This window comes from Pecten maximus, chromosome 8 (genome assembly GCF_902652985.1).
Source record: "Pecten maximus chromosome 8, xPecMax1.1, whole genome shotgun sequence".
Lineage (NCBI taxonomy): Eukaryota > Metazoa > Mollusca > Bivalvia > Pectinida > Pectinidae > Pecten > Pecten maximus.
The window spans coordinates 35,467,004-35,482,974 of NC_047022.1; the positions used below are offsets into that span (position 1 = coordinate 35,467,004).

The 15,971-nt window shown below is 36.2% G+C and overlaps 2 protein-coding genes and 1 long non-coding RNA gene across 3 annotated transcripts; 2 read left to right on the forward strand and 1 right to left on the reverse strand.

Annotated features, from left to right (window-relative positions):
• The first annotated feature begins 3,465 nt into the window (after positions 1–3,465).
• LOC117333333 lies at positions 3,466–6,406 on the forward strand. The gene is made up of 2 exons (XR_004533880.1): positions 3,466–3,806; positions 3,864–6,406. It is a non-coding gene; the product is annotated as an uncharacterized LOC117333333 (long non-coding RNA).
• Positions 6,407–8,026: 1,620 nt separating this feature from the next.
• LOC117332289 lies at positions 8,027–10,266 on the reverse strand. The gene is made up of 2 exons (XM_033891175.1): positions 9,023–10,266; positions 8,027–8,819 (listed from the first exon to the last, which is right to left on the reverse strand). The coding sequence occupies exons 1-2, from the start codon at positions 10,264–10,266 to the stop codon at positions 8,630–8,632; spliced, it is 1,434 nt and encodes a 477-aa protein (XP_033747066.1). The 3' UTR covers positions 8,027–8,629.
• A 3,657-nt stretch (positions 10,267–13,923) lies between these two features.
• LOC117332290 lies at positions 13,924–15,765 on the forward strand. The gene is made up of 2 exons (XM_033891176.1): positions 13,924–15,158; positions 15,555–15,765. Exons 1-2 carry the CDS (start codon positions 13,924–13,926, stop codon positions 15,763–15,765), a joined length of 1,446 nt encoding a protein of 481 aa, XP_033747067.1.
• Positions 15,766–15,971: the final 206 nt, after the last annotated feature.

Consider the following 15,971-nt stretch of genomic DNA (forward strand, 5'->3'; position numbering starts at 1 on the left):
TGAAAACTTTTTTTAGATTAATTATGTACTGTTATTTATGTCTTTAGAGCTGTCCCAAAATTATCTGTGTAGGATGGATGGGAGACATTTTTTCAGAGACCCCTCCACCCATCAAATATTAAAACATAATAGGTATAGCTAGGAATACTAAAAAAATGGGCCCGTTCTCTCACAACCCATTAAATTATTATACAAGTGTTTCCCAACCCTCCCACATATAATCCTGGAATAGCCCTTATTTATTAATGTGAACAAATTGTTTAAGGTTTATGTTGTTTTTGTGTATCGTAAATACAGTTGGTTAAGTCAATGTATTTATATATTTGTCAGTGAAACATTTGCAATCCATTTCAAATGCCTCTGTGAACTGTGAACATCTTTGATTGTATCACTCAGGTGGTAGTGTATATTTATTAAAGTGTTGTTGCATCATTAGCATTCATTGGTGGTTTACCCACATATCAATTATCAGAGAATGTTTAACATGATGGATAATTTTACTTTACTTTCATATTAGAAGCATGGAGTGAACATAAGAAGGGGGGGGGGGGGGGGGGGGGGGGGCTATAGGGTTTTCCTCTCTGTCCATCTTGTGATCTTGTGTGTAGTAGTCTTGCACTTCGTGGCAATGAGAGACGTAAAACCAAAATTTTCCAATGAACATACCCTGGAATACAAAACTTAAGTTCCTGGAGAGATTTTGATCAAACTTCACACAATGACAAAGGACCATTATGATAGACGAGTTCGAGTTTCAATTTTTTGGGGTCAAGGAAAAGGTCACTTTCACTGTATTTACTAGGTGCTGTACAAAAACAGCCACCTCTAGATTTCCTCACCGACTTAAGTGAGTTCAATTTCATTTGGAACTCTTGGGGAATGAACTGTCGCTTATTTCTACGATAAACCATGATACGTTCAGGATGGGACCAAATAATTCTTTCCAAAAAAGCTAACAACACTCTATCTCCTGCAAAGTATCTGCAATTCAGTAATATGAATCATGCTTTTATATGTTTGAAGACATCTGTTGATGATCAATGAATTATAGAAAAATGAAAACATCACTTTATGATTAATATATTATAGAAAAAAAATGTTAAAATGTAAACAATGTCCTGCATTTTCTGAGTATTCACTTGCTCTCTGGTTTGTGCAAGATAGTGTGCAATAATGGAAAGTACCTCTTTGGTTGATGAAAATTGCCCTCACCCATCAAATACTGTTTTTAGTTTCTTTTTGACAATCGATAAGTGAAATCTCTGATTATATCTACATTTGATACTCAGAATGAAAGTAGAATATTTCTGATTGGTTCCGAAGTTATTTCCAAGAAATAGGCCTACAAAAATGGCCATGCTGGTTTAGCTGGTTGAATTGGTTATGAGGCAAAACCTAGCTTGTTTCCGCAATCTGATCTGATCTGATCACAATAAAGAGGATGCATATGGTTTAAATCAGTCAATAGAGAAATGCTTCTTTATAACATGAAGGTATGATTTAAGTCACCAGAACAGATAAGGTAGGCCCAGTCATGGGTTCCCTATGTAAAGAGAATGATATAAAACTACTGAAATGTACTACTATAACAAACAATAAATTTTTGAGACAAGTTTCTTGTTAAGAAAGTTATCCAAGATAAATATATTATCATGAAACAGATCAATTAATATATGGGGAAAAAATACAGTACATTGAGTATACAACTTTAAAAAGTCCAAAATACTTGGACAGTAATTCACCAGAATCTTCTGCGCAGAGATTCGTGATGTGGTTTATCTAGAAACATGACAGACATTTAAAACACCAACTGAAGCTTAATCAGTCTAAGTGTTAAACTTAATCATTTTGATAGTATGCCAATTAAAGTTAGGTTTGTAAATGTAATTCTGCATCTGCCAGCAGAACGTTAACGCAACCACAGCCTTTTTAAAGTAAATACAAATTTCTTAAAATGACACCCGAGTCATCATCAGTAAAACATATAGGAATGCACAATTTATTTACTCTTTATTTTTCACTTTTATGCACGGCATCTATGAGTGGCCTTGGCACTTTGATTAGTTGAGGCTTTTTGGGGACGTGTATTGCTTGTTTAAAATCAGGTGTAGTAACTTTCTTAATAATTATGTTCTTGAGCTATTTAGTTTTGTAGGGCAAACTTTCGTAGATTACAGTAAAAATAACATTATATATATTATATAATTATTTAGTCCATAGAGTTGAGCTCACTACAAGATCAACTTTTATCATTACAGTTTAGTTGGGTAATGTTTATTTTTCTTCATTGTTGAAATGTATACCTATAACATTCCATTGATAATACATATATTATGTGATGTTTTGTTAGTTATAAGACGCTTTGTACCAGATATTGTCATTCATGATCAGTTTATTACTTTCTGTTTTACTAAAGAGATGAAAACAGTGATTACAATAATTTTTATGTCCCCTTGGGATTAGACCATGGTATCTAATTCTAATTCTACACTTCCTATAACTTAGTCATGAGCCTCTCACTGCTAGCTTCATTAGGTTCTTCCACTGTGATACTAGCTGTTACAGGAAGATTTAAAATTTGTGATGACCTCTCTTGACAGGTGAAATGTTTAAATGTGATGATTTAACAATGTAACACCTCATCGTGTTCTTCCTAACATGTCCAGTAATATCAATACTGCCATTCATGTCAATTGAAGTTCAACAAAAATAACAAATTCCATTTCATGATCCTTTATAAAGCCCAGTCATGGCTCCTGAGTCAAATGAGTTGGTCCCTTTGTTGTGTACATTGTAACATGATAAATACAGTTAGCAAAATTAATTAATCCTTTTTCTTGTTTTATTTGTACTTAAGTGTTGATGATCATATGAAATATGGTTGTCAACAACAGTTAAAAGGATTTTTTGTGAAGTGTTTTTGTGTAAAAGTTGTTCTGATAAAAGTGCTTGTATTTTTCACTTTTCAATCTTTTGTAAAAAGGTATTGATACGCATGTTCTCATTTATGGTCTCATTTGAATTTTGAAATGTTTTATTTGTAGTATTTCTGTCGTGTACAATTTGTATGTATTGAATTAACACATCTTTGACTTCCATATACATTATATAGTGCTTGTGAAACGGAAATATATTCCATTATAAAACAATATTTCATATATTACTAGTATTGTCATTGGTTATCTTCTGTAACCTTAGCTTTTATGGTACCGTAGTAGATGACTTTGAAACTATACACAGGCAATATTCCTTCACGTGAAATTTTTCACCTGAATTTCACGTGAAAAGGGCAAAAAAGTGAAATTCATGTGAAATTTTTCATGTAAATTTCATGTGAATTTTTTTTCATGTGAATTTCACGTGAAAAAAATATTCACATGAAATTCACGTGAAATTCACATGAAAAAATTCATGTGAAATTCACAAAAAATCATGTGAAATTCACAAAAAATTCATGTGAAATTCACGTGAAATTCATGTGAAGAAATATTGCCTGTGTATATGAATTACTGTAACAAAACTGTTGCCAAAGTTTGAACATTATATCTCAAAAAATTAATAATTATAACCTATATTAGCCAAGCATATCAATACTCGCTTTCTTTTATTAGATAAGCTTGATGATGGTCCCATTGACCAGATCATCTGAAAGTTAGATACTTTTGGTTGAAGCATATATATACTTCTGGTTGAAGCATACCTTATGCAATGTCATATGAAATATACAAATGTGTAAAAAATAAAACTTATCATAAGAAAGTTTGATTTAGTGACAAAGAAATGTTTTTCAATAACTCATGAGTTAGGTTCCCTGGGGTGTTGAAGATGGATACCACTGGCAGGTTCCCTGGATACCACTGCAGGTTCCCTGGGGTGTTGAAGATGGATACCACTGGCAGGTTCCCTGGGGTGTTGAATATGGATACCACTGGCAGATTCCCTGGGGTGTTGAATATGGATACCACTGGCAGGTTCCCTGGGGTGTTGAATATGGATACCACTGGCAGGTTCCCTGGGGTGTTGAAGATGGATACCACTGGCAGGTTCCCTGGGGTGTTGAATATGGATACCACTAGCATGTTTGTTTCCTTTACCATAACTATCAGTCTTATTTTAATTAGAGAGTCTATAACTTTGATATCTCTTAATGCTGTTCATACATGCCATATTTTCAGGAGACCAATAAGGGAGATTGATGATTATTTTAAGGAAGATTTGCCTAAAATAAGAGAGATTTGTGCGCGACATGAATATCGACAACCTGTTGTTAATTATTAATTGTAGCCTTTCAATATGTGAGGTTACGTAAGTCAGAAAATGTTACGTTTATGACGCCAAGCAGTTCTGGTGGTAAATGTATTAGGGAAAAATTGAGGTAAATATACAAAACTTTAAACAGGGTTGTTTAATTGGTAAAATGTCACACAAACATGTGATTTTCGTTTACTTGTTTCATTTCATACAGACATATTGTAATTTGTGATGTATTTTTATGTTTTATCTACCAGGCTGGTCACCGACACTTAGTCCTACATTTGAAACAGTTCCTTGATTTGTCATGCTGTTAGAAAACTTGCCCTTACCTGTTATTAAATTTCATATAAAGTATTGCCAACACATCTTCATATGCGAGACGTGAGATTATTTACATGCTACGCTTGGGATTAAAACAAGACAAGCTAGTTCTTGCCTAAACATAGACCGTTTATCTGTAATGATCTGGAAAAAAATTGTAAATCATGTTTTCATTTAAACTGTTTTGAAGAATTGGTTTTAATTTATAGTGAAACTTGTAGATATAGTATTAATTTCAATGTTTTGGATCCTGAATCTATTGCTATTTTTGGATAAACATATCAACAACAAAAAATGATAAATAAAAAACAAAAATGGAAAAGGAAAATGAAAGTCCTCACAAAACTTATTAATCAAATTATAAGAATAACTTAAAATATATATATAAACATGAATGTGTTCATTTATGTTGCATAAATGTGTTCTATAAACTATTGAATTGGTACATTAATTGAAACCCATTTATACGTAGAAACTTTTCATCACTTATATATGTGGTGCTGGTAGACAAAGGTTTCATTGTCAGTAGAATTTCATTATCTTATGTTTGTATTGTGTAACGTGAGGGTTTTATATGTTAGTATTTTCATTGTTTTATGTTTTCATTAAGTCACCTGAAACAAATTTTAAAGTCTCATGTGACACATTCTAATCGCCTTTTGTCTTGTCTTCATGCATCATCCGTCTTGCATCTGTAAACAATTTATATTTTTCGACTTCTTCTCAGAACTCCTGAACATTTTTAATGAAACATTGCACCTTCCATGGACAAAGGACAACCAATATTGTGAATTATATGGCCCCAACCTTTCAGGAGACTTGCGGTGGGGCCTAAAGGGGTAAATTCGACTGAAAAAGCAGATTTGGATAGCAGTTTGATGGTATGCAGTTGTTGGCCTGACTGGTCCCCAGGGGCTGATGGGGGGTCAATAAGGGTCAAATTGACAGAATTATTTCAAAACTCTGGTGATCATTAAGGCCCATGGGCCTCTGGTTGTGTAATGTGTGGGTTAGTATTTCCATTGTACATTTAGAATTGTAGTCAAACCTACACAAAAGGTTGCTATGAAAACACAACACCAGTGAATGTATTCCAGTGTTTCAGGTGTCATAATGTTGAGTTTTCAGAGACCAATTTTGTTATGATACAGATTCAATCATTTTCAAAGTAGTTTCCGATTACAGATTCAAACATTTTCAAAGTAGTTTCCGATCAGATGTCGATCTCCTGACCCAAATAACTCCCACAGAAAACAGCTTTTCTGCGCTTCTCCTTCCTGCAATTACCATTTCATTGAAGGTTTAAGTAGTATATTGAAAAACTATCAAAAAGTAAAAGAAAAAATTTAAAATTGTAATCTTGTAAAGTTTTGCAATATAAATGATTTCATTCAGATGTTAATGCTGATCAGTCAAACAAAATGTACTTGTATGTTTTGTGGGATATTTGTTAAATGCATTTGTGTTGGTCTACAAAATAGGTACAAAATATATAGATAAATGTCAAGTCTACAACAAAATTAAATGGGTCTTAATTGATTTATTTCTTTGAAATATGATAAATGTTTTTTTCTTTGAAATATGATAAATTTTGTGCTTAATTTCCATGCCACTTGTGCCAAACGTAGCGATCTTAATATAGTATTATACCTAGAAATACATGCACTGAAAGTATATATTATGCAACCAGTACCATTAAATATGAAGTGTCTTGCCTAGTTTGCCTAATATTATGTTACTGGTTATGTGTCCACGTTTTAATATCATGTGATGATATGACCACTAAATGTTGTTGATCATGTTTTTAATAAATAAATATTTTTTACAACAATTGGCTTACTTTGTATTCAATTATAAATCCTAATTAGATAAATCGTATATACATTTGCGAGAAAAAAAGATGTATGCATATATTTGCATTGGAATCTTTGACTTGTCTTTTATGATGTATATATTTGGTAAGTTTGATCAGATTCGGGTAAATGTATTTCTGAATCAAGGAAGTGAGGAGAAAAATGGACGAAATAAGATACAATTACAATTTTTACAAAAAAAGAACCGAATTATTCCGTTGAAAACCAAGTAAAACCAAACGTTAGATTTTGGTCAGCAGTCGAAGATGGCCTTTGTTTTCCAAATAATGGAAGAAAAAAATCATACATTCATCTATAGAGCAAACATAGTTATCTTTGGCTTGCGTTACTACGATTCAATGTAAGCTAAGTAACATAATTCTAAGTTAGCAAACAGCTGTGTGATGCAGTTATTACCATTTTTCGGCATAAACTAGACGCTCGATATGTATACACTAAGACCTACTGACATGTACACTAAGATGTGATGACATGTACACTAAGACCTACTGACATGTACACTAAGATGTGATGACATGTACACTAAGACCTACTGACATGTACACTAAGACAGGCTGATATGTACACTAAGACAGGTTTATATGTACACTAAGACAGGTCGATATGTACACTAAGACGTACTCACATGTACGAAGACGTACTGACATGTACACTAAGACGTGCTGATATGTACACTAAGACAGGCTGATATGTACACTAAGACAGGCTGATATGTACACTAAGACAGGCTTATATGTACACTAAGACAGGTCGATATGTTCACTAAAACGTGCTGATACAATGTATGTACACCAAGACATGCTGATATGTACACTAAGACGTGATGATATGTACACTAAGACGGGTTGAAATTACACTAAGACAGGCTGACATGTACACTAAGACAGATCGATATGTACACTAAGACAGGCTGACATGTACACTAAGACAGATCGATATGTACACTAAGACAGGCTGATATGTACACTAAGACAGATCGATATGTACACTAAGACAGGCTGACATGTACACTAAGACAGATCGATATGTACACTAAGACAGGCTGATATGTACACTAAGACAGATCGATATGTTCACTAAGACAGGCTGATATGTTCACTAAGACAGGCTGACATGTACACTAAGACAGGCTGACATGTACACTAAAACAGGCTGATATGTACACTAAAACAGGCTGATATATAGACTAAGACATATCGATATGTTCACTTAGACGTGCTGATATGTACACTAAGACAGGTTTATATATACACTAAGACATATCGATATGTACACTAAGACAGGCTGACATGTACACTAAGACAGGCTGACATGTACACTAAGACAGGCTGATATGTACACTAAGACAGATCGATATGTACACCAAGACGTGCTTATATGTACACTAAGACAGGCTGATATGTACACTAAGACAGGCCGATATGTACAGTAAGACAGGCTGATATGTACACTAAGACGTGCTGACATGTACACTTAGACGTGATGACATGTACACTAAGACAGGCTGATATGTACACTAAGACAGGCTGATATGTACACTAAGACAGGCTGATATGTACACTAAGACAGGCCGATATGTACACTAAAACGTGCTGACATGTACTCTAAGACGGGTTGATATGTATATTAAGACGGGTTGATATTTACTCTAAGACAGGCCAATATGTACACTAAGACAGGCTGATATGTACTCTAAGACAGACCGATATGTATATTAAGACGGGTTGATATGTATATTAAGACGGGTTGATATGTACACTAAGACGTGCTGATATGTACTCTAAGACAGGCCGGTATGTACACTAAGACGGGTTGATATGTATATTAAGACGTGCTGACATGTACACTAAGACGTGCTGACATGTACTCTAAGACGCGCGTGTAGCTCATGATTGAAACACATTGGCTATCTCGACATTTTAGCCTTGATGACATGGTCATGTTTTAATTTCACGTACATTGTGATATGGCCGAGGGTATTTTCAATATATAAGCACTTGCCAATGAGCAGAAAGTATAATTTGTAATCTATTTCAAAATCAGTTTGAATGTAATAAATGCAAGAAACTCAATAATTTATATGGTCTTCATAGTCACCCTATTTCAATTAATCTTTTTGTTCTTTTTCCTCTCATATTTTCTTTTCTGAAGTCATTACGGTTGATAGACCTCTACTGGAGCTACATGTGTTCGTTGTCTGAAGTGACTTCAGTCTCGGCTAATTCTCCAGTTCCTAATGGGACCGACCCGTTTCTTTTATCGCCACCGTTATCATCGTCGCTGTCAATGTCGTTGAAGACAAAGATGGGGTTGATATGTTTTGGAATGTAGGACTTCCGTGGAGTCGCCTGTTTCATTGTTTGGCAGTGCCTGTTAAATAAATAAACCGTTAACATATCTGTGTCTTTACTAGAAATTGTAGGATTTGAATTATCAAGGAAATCTAAACATTTAACAGTTTTTAGGACTATGTATTTTTGAAACCAATTTAATGTTTGCATCGGGACTACCTGACAGTGTATTTGCCGTTTGTTCAATATAATGATTCATGTTACTACTTTGATACCGCTTACCCTATCGATCGATCTTGGTGTTGGGACAACTCCGCCTGCGCCTGTTTAACAGTTCTGCTAGGCTTGAGGACACAGCGGATCCGAGCGTGATGTCCAGAATTAAGAGCGTCGTCCTCAGCCTTATCTGACAGCTTAGGGTACCCCTTCTTCCTACAATGCCTCAAGAAGACTGGATTAAGACTGAGATCCGTTAGAATGCTCGAAAGTTCTGTCTCCTCGGCATACGAGTATTCTGTTGGTACTTTCCAGTCAGCCAAACTCTTGATATATTTTTTTTCTTTGTCAGTATATGCGTCTATGACGCGATGTCCAGGTCTGAGCGATTTAGCAGGTGAATCTTCCCTGATTATGCCTAGTCTTAGCGCCATGTCTATATCAAGCTGACTCGAGGTCTTTGGTGGAATATAAAAGGTAGACATTCCCGTCACTTGTTTCATTTCTTCTGGATTGAGGAGGTCACTGAGGCCAACACGCCGAATCTTCGGTGATGTGACAGGATAATGAGCGGCAAGGTAGTGGATGATTTCGTAATCCTTCCCATATATATCTTGAAGTTTTTCTATAAGGATAATAAGATGGTCATTCTCATACCCCTTCCGACGGAATCCTATATCCCCAACGCACCCTACCTGCCAGATCACGACGTGAAAGTCTGTGCTGATTGGTCGATTTCGGATGAGAAAGTCTGTGGCCTCTAGTGTCTGAAGTCCTGGTATCGATGGATCAATAGCCAAGTCAGCGAAAAGACATGTTTCTGTCGACACAGCTGCTAACAGCTTTGTTGGGATCCCTTCCTTTTTGGCAATATGAAGAGCTCTATGTGACGGAAGGACAGATACACCACAATGCCCATAAAATACCATACAGACGTGACGACCCTTTCTAGCCTGATGGAGACCAATTTCTGCCATTTGAACGTACGTGACGATCCTGTTTTTATCATCGTCATAAAACACGTACAAATCAAGCGCGTCTGGGCGTAGTCTCTTTATGAATCTCTCAGTGACTGGATCTGCCACGCAGAAGAACACGTCATTTGCTGACTTAAGTTCTGATAATGCTTCCAACGTAAAATGGCTCACGCTTTTTATACCCGATCCTACGATGGTGAGTGAGCCGGTTTTACTAGACGATGTTCTGTCCAGCGTACTCACTTCCCGCGCCAGCGTCATCCATCGCTCAGCATCTGCAGCTTCACTTGAAACATACCTTGCTTTCTTGTCCTCGTTCCCCGACGCCTCCATCTGCTAACTCTGATTTGTGACTAAAACAGCAAGACCATATCAAAGTGTACATTAAACGGCAATACTAACTCAAATCGATATGGACTAAAACATTAGGAACATTATTCTGGTGATTGTAAAGTTGGAATTTGTTAAACATACTACGAATCCTGCATGTTTTTACCGATTCTCTTCCAACAATAAGTTGCATTTATGAATGCTTCGATGTCAAATTATATTTTCAAATATAATGTATGAAAGCCCTGAATTAACATTATAAGTTGACATGATGTTATTCTTGTGTCTAAATGATAGTTGATAAAACACAATCATGCATTCATTGAAGGAGCGAAAAGCTAAGAAATCCATAGAATAGGAATACCGGTCAATGCAAATGTTGAAATATGTTGTACACAACAAATACATTTACAGCCAGATACTCTTGTATGCATCAGAAATAATTTGAATATGATTCGTCTCTCTTCAAACACAAAAGTCTTAATAACCATGTTTTCAGTATCAAATCTACATAATTAATCTTATATATTTGTCTGTTCTGTGTCTGGAGGTTTGAATTACTGATAATGAAGTTTGATCTCTTTTAATATGTAACTTCTGAATTTTAGAATCAATGTACAATAAGTACACAAGCATGTAAGCAGCACCAAAGATTTGTTTTATCTATTTTTGTTCTTATTAAAATTATAATGATGAAAAATAGATAACTCAACGTTGTTCAGTCATAATTATCGGACTAGTGGAATGTTAGTATGTAGAATTACCTTATATCAAACAACCCTGGTGCATGTTACACACACATATATATATACATACTACCGACAATACCTACCTTGTGTCTATCAATCCTTACTTGTAGCCTGAGTTCTCACTAGTATCAAAGATATACATGGTTCCGTTTCCTGGACATCCGACTGATTCACCATGATCTGTCTATACACGACGATTGTGTTCATTTCCGGATTTCGTACGACATGATTAAGTGGAGTCGAACATTTTTTAATGTAAGATAAAACGCTTCTATTACTAGGGCAACATAACGTTTATGTTGTTTATTTAAGAAAGTTGTATATCCTGCAACAATACACGAGTCAAAGTTGATTATTTCTATTCTACCATGTACTGTTTAGTTCTGAGATCGACCTCTTTCTAATAGAAAAACAGCAAAGAAACCCCGAGAAAACCTTGTAATTTATTTCTTGAGTATTGCATTATTTGTTGATGAAATATACAGGCAATACAGTACTACGATCAAGAGCATCTATCATATGGCATTGATTTTGATAAAAAAAAAAAAGACAAAAAAGGGGGTTTCCGTAGGATTCGAACTCGCGTCGTGATAAAAATTTATTAAAAGACTAACCCATTAGCCCACTCGGCTATGGTAACCTTTTATAAAACGGGTGAATATTAGATATATAAAAATTGTTACAGCCGTGTATTATTGGCACGAGCGTGGGTTATTGGAAAATAATACATGGTTTTAAACCAATCAAAACTGGCGTTGCATAGCAAACATAGTAGAATAACAATTAGAAACAATATATGATGGCATAATCAGAGAGAAAAATGTCGACGACCAGACATTTTAGGAACCTAGAAAGAAAGATATACAGCACTGATACACTGTACAAGGGCCGTCAAAACGAAATCACCAAAAGGTGTACTGGTACATAATTGTTTATCGAAGTACTGGTACAGAATTGTTTATCGAAGACTTCTAGAGGTGTACTGGTACAGAATTGTTTATCGAAGACTTCCAGAGGTGTACTAGTACAGAATTGTTTATCGAAGACTTCCAGAGGTGTACTGGTACAGAATTGTTTATCGAAGACTTCCAGAGGTGTACTGGTACAGAATTGTTTATCGAAGACTTCCAGAGGTGTACTGGTACAGAATTGTTTATCGAAGTCTTCCAGAGGTGTACTGGTACAGAATTGTTTATCGAAGACTTCCAGAGGTGTACTGGTACAGAATTGTTTATCGAAGAACGCTGGTCATTATACGTGACCTGTATACTTTCGTCAGTTTGGATTTTAACACTCACGAACTTTGTATCAGATTAATTTAAACTTCATTTTATCCAATATATAGCAGCTTCAAAGTTAATAATTTAATCATTGTAAGTTTGCTTTAGGGCGGCACCGTTACATGAAGATGGTATAGAAAAAGAAAAAGAAAAAAAGCAACAAAAAACAGAGAAGAAATATCAGGGAAGGAAGATGGGATGTTGGAGTGAATTAGGAATTGGAACATTAAATTGGAAAGAAAAACTTGTGGTTGTATCAGATTTAGTTAATGTTTAATGTATATATGACTAGTTCACGGTTGATATGATGATATTTCACGATAGTGCTTGGTTTGGTTTGTTTTTGTTTAACGTCCTATTAACAGCCAGGGTCATTTAAGGACGTGCCAGGTTTTGGAGGCGGAGGAAAGCCGGAGTACCCGGAGAAAAACCACCGGCCTACGGTCAGTACCTGGCAACTGCCCCACGTAGGTTTCGAACTCGCAACCCAGAGGTGGAGGGCTAGTGATAAAGTGTCGGGACACCTTAACCACTCGGCCACCTCGGCCCCCGCACGATAGTGCGCAATTAAATAGCAGTTAAATACGATTATATATTTATATATATGTTGCCTAAATAGGTTTGAAAAGACGTGATGGAACTATGATACGCGCTCAAATAGCGCTTTATCTAAAAGAAGGTAAATATTATAAACTAATAATGATAAATAAATCGAATAATATAGCTTTCCGGAGTCTTAGTATACAAGACTCAAATAGGAGGACACATTGATTTGGTTTGGTTTGGTTTATTTTGTTTAACGTCCTATTAACAGCTAAGGTATGTTCGTGTTCAGTCTCCTTGTGATAGGCCGGAACTTTTGCCGATTTATAGTGCGACTTCACTGAAGCATACTGCCGAAGACACCCAGCAGCACACCCCACCGGTCACAATATACTGACAACGGGCGAACCAGTCGCCCCACTCCTAATTTGCTGAGCGCCAAGCAGGAGCAGCAACTACCATTTTTAAAGGCTGTTGTTTGTCTCAGCCAGGGGACAGAACCCAAAGCCTTCCTCACAGGGGCGAACGCTCAACAAAAGTGAGGCAGTGTCAAAGGAGACATTAGGAAGAATAAAGTTGTTAAGAAAGAAGAGAAAAGGTAAGATCCCAAATTTAGTCGCCTCTTACGATCATGCAATGGGGGCAGCAGGTACAATTCTTTCGCCCTACCTGCAGGGCAATGATTGATGTGACCGCATTAGCAATAATATTATGAAATAAAAATTTCCATGGAAATGACAAACATACAAGGTCCTAGTTTCTGAAGAGAAAATAAATATCAAAAGGCGAAGGTATTTAAAATGTATATGCATGAGTAGCCTACAAGAGTTAAGGAAACACTAACTGTACTAGTTATTGATATGATTAAGTTTAAATGGAAACCTGAAGAAAAGCACATGTCCGTTATATTATCGGATGTAAGATGTATTCCCAGGAAATAGCAGGATATTCTCTCTAAGTAAGATACGGAAATGCGATAAACATACCAAATGCTTTAACGAAAATACTGAGAAAGAAAATAATAGGTATTAGAGTTGGCGCAGGACCGACTACATAGTTTAGATATCACCACATCCAACTAGATAGGAATGGAACTGGACGACATCAGTTACAACAAAGATACTGCACCACGTTGTAATAGTGTTAAACAACTAACTGATATATGCCATGATGTGGGTAATAATGTGATACCTCACAAGGTTCAAGTTGATAAACGGGGACATATATCCGTTGTTGGGACGGGGATTAAGGCCATTGCACACTGTACTTTGGAGAGCTTGACAGAAATTAAGAGATCAGAATATGTATTCTTCGTTGTCGATGACACCGTGAGTGAACTTTTCCTAAAAGACCTCAGACCCGATGGGATCGATCTTAATGTATTCATGCATGACTATAGCAAGGATACATTCAGCACGTGTGTACAAGTTGTGGAAATATGTCTATATCATGCTCGAAAGGGATCATCGGTCTGCGTTGTATTACATGGTGATAGTAATATGATAATCAAGATTTCTCAAAGACTATCGATACTTGCAAAATGTGAAGGAATCAGTTTAAACACAGTTCCCTCGCCTGGGCTGAAGGACAGTCTGGTAGCCAGCATGGGGATTGATGTGTCTATTGGCACAGTCGTTTTAAATGCTGTTGAATTTCTCCTGTCTTACATTGATCTAGACACAAGCTCGAGTGTTATTCTACGACAGCTCGGGGACATAAATACTATTTGTCATACTGGGAAAATTAGCGGCTTACAATGTTTCCAGTTGTTAGTAGATAAGTTGATAAAGTTCTATGAAGACAAACAAGACGTGATACTGTACCAGGGTTCTCAGTATTGTCTTATTCACCCACCGTATGAACAGGTCACGCTCAATGTACTCTCACACATTACAGAAGAAGAGTTAGAACAGATACCGGCTGATTGTTCACTATACATCCCCTTCAAGGATTCCCCCTCAGTCCACATCCCCACTGGAATGACGTTGAGCTGTTTACAGGATGACACTTCAGCACATGTCATTGTAAAGAGAGAATTAGGCCAGAGTCACGACGACTATGGTTTAAAGGAGACACAGGCGATACAGGCTCTACAGAAGTGGGTAGTACCAGACAGTTATATCTGGACTGAAGATAATGACTTATCAGATTTGTTGTGTGAAATGAGTCTGAACTCGAATTTATTACATTACTGGGAGGAGACTGGTAGACCTATCCTGGAGGAAAGTGTACAGAATATTGCTTTGCAATCCAAAGACGAATCCGCAATTGGAGACGCACTCCGACACAGCAAACATCGGTCCAGAAACAAGAGTCTATTGAGGTATAAAGCAATTACAATCACCAAAAAGCTTGTAGATTAAAGATTATACCCCAAATCCTCTATAAAACCATATTAAATCATACAGTTATGGAAGATATTTCACACTGCAGGTGTCTCTCACCTATACAAATATACAGTTACGGAAGATGTTTAACACTGCAGGAGTTACCTATAATATTATACTATTACGGAAGATGTTTCACTTTGCAGGTGTCATTTACCTTTAAAATTTCGGTAATTACATCTGTCTAGTCTTCAATTGAAGCACTCTTTAACGAGTGCTTAAAATCATAACTGGTATATAATTACAAATAAAAATAAACTGATATCGCATTAAATCATCTAATTATGTTACTTTTCTACTGTGTCAAACATATCATCATTTTCGTTTAACAGTTGTGTTCGAACGAAGAAGATAACAGACGACGGACGAACAGAGCACGCACCACATACGATAAGACAGATGATTGTGCTGTATGAAGATGACGATGATGACAGGCGCGATGACTCCTCTGTTTCGAGTAATGATTCTGACATTATAAGGGAAGTTTTCACAGAGATTCCAGCAGTGGAGCCTTCACCTCCAGAAGCAGTAAGACGAAATTGATAATGTTCATATTACACGAAATGGTGATTTGCTATGGAAGCATTAGTTGTCTGTTAGTGTACACGTTGTTTAGACTTTATTTCTCAAGATGTTCGAAGGACTAAACAACTAGGACATGCTTGTATTAACTTCAGCTGAAGGTGTTGGTACTTCGGAGGACATTCCAATGACTTATTAAACGACAGATCAATATTGATTAGGGAGGG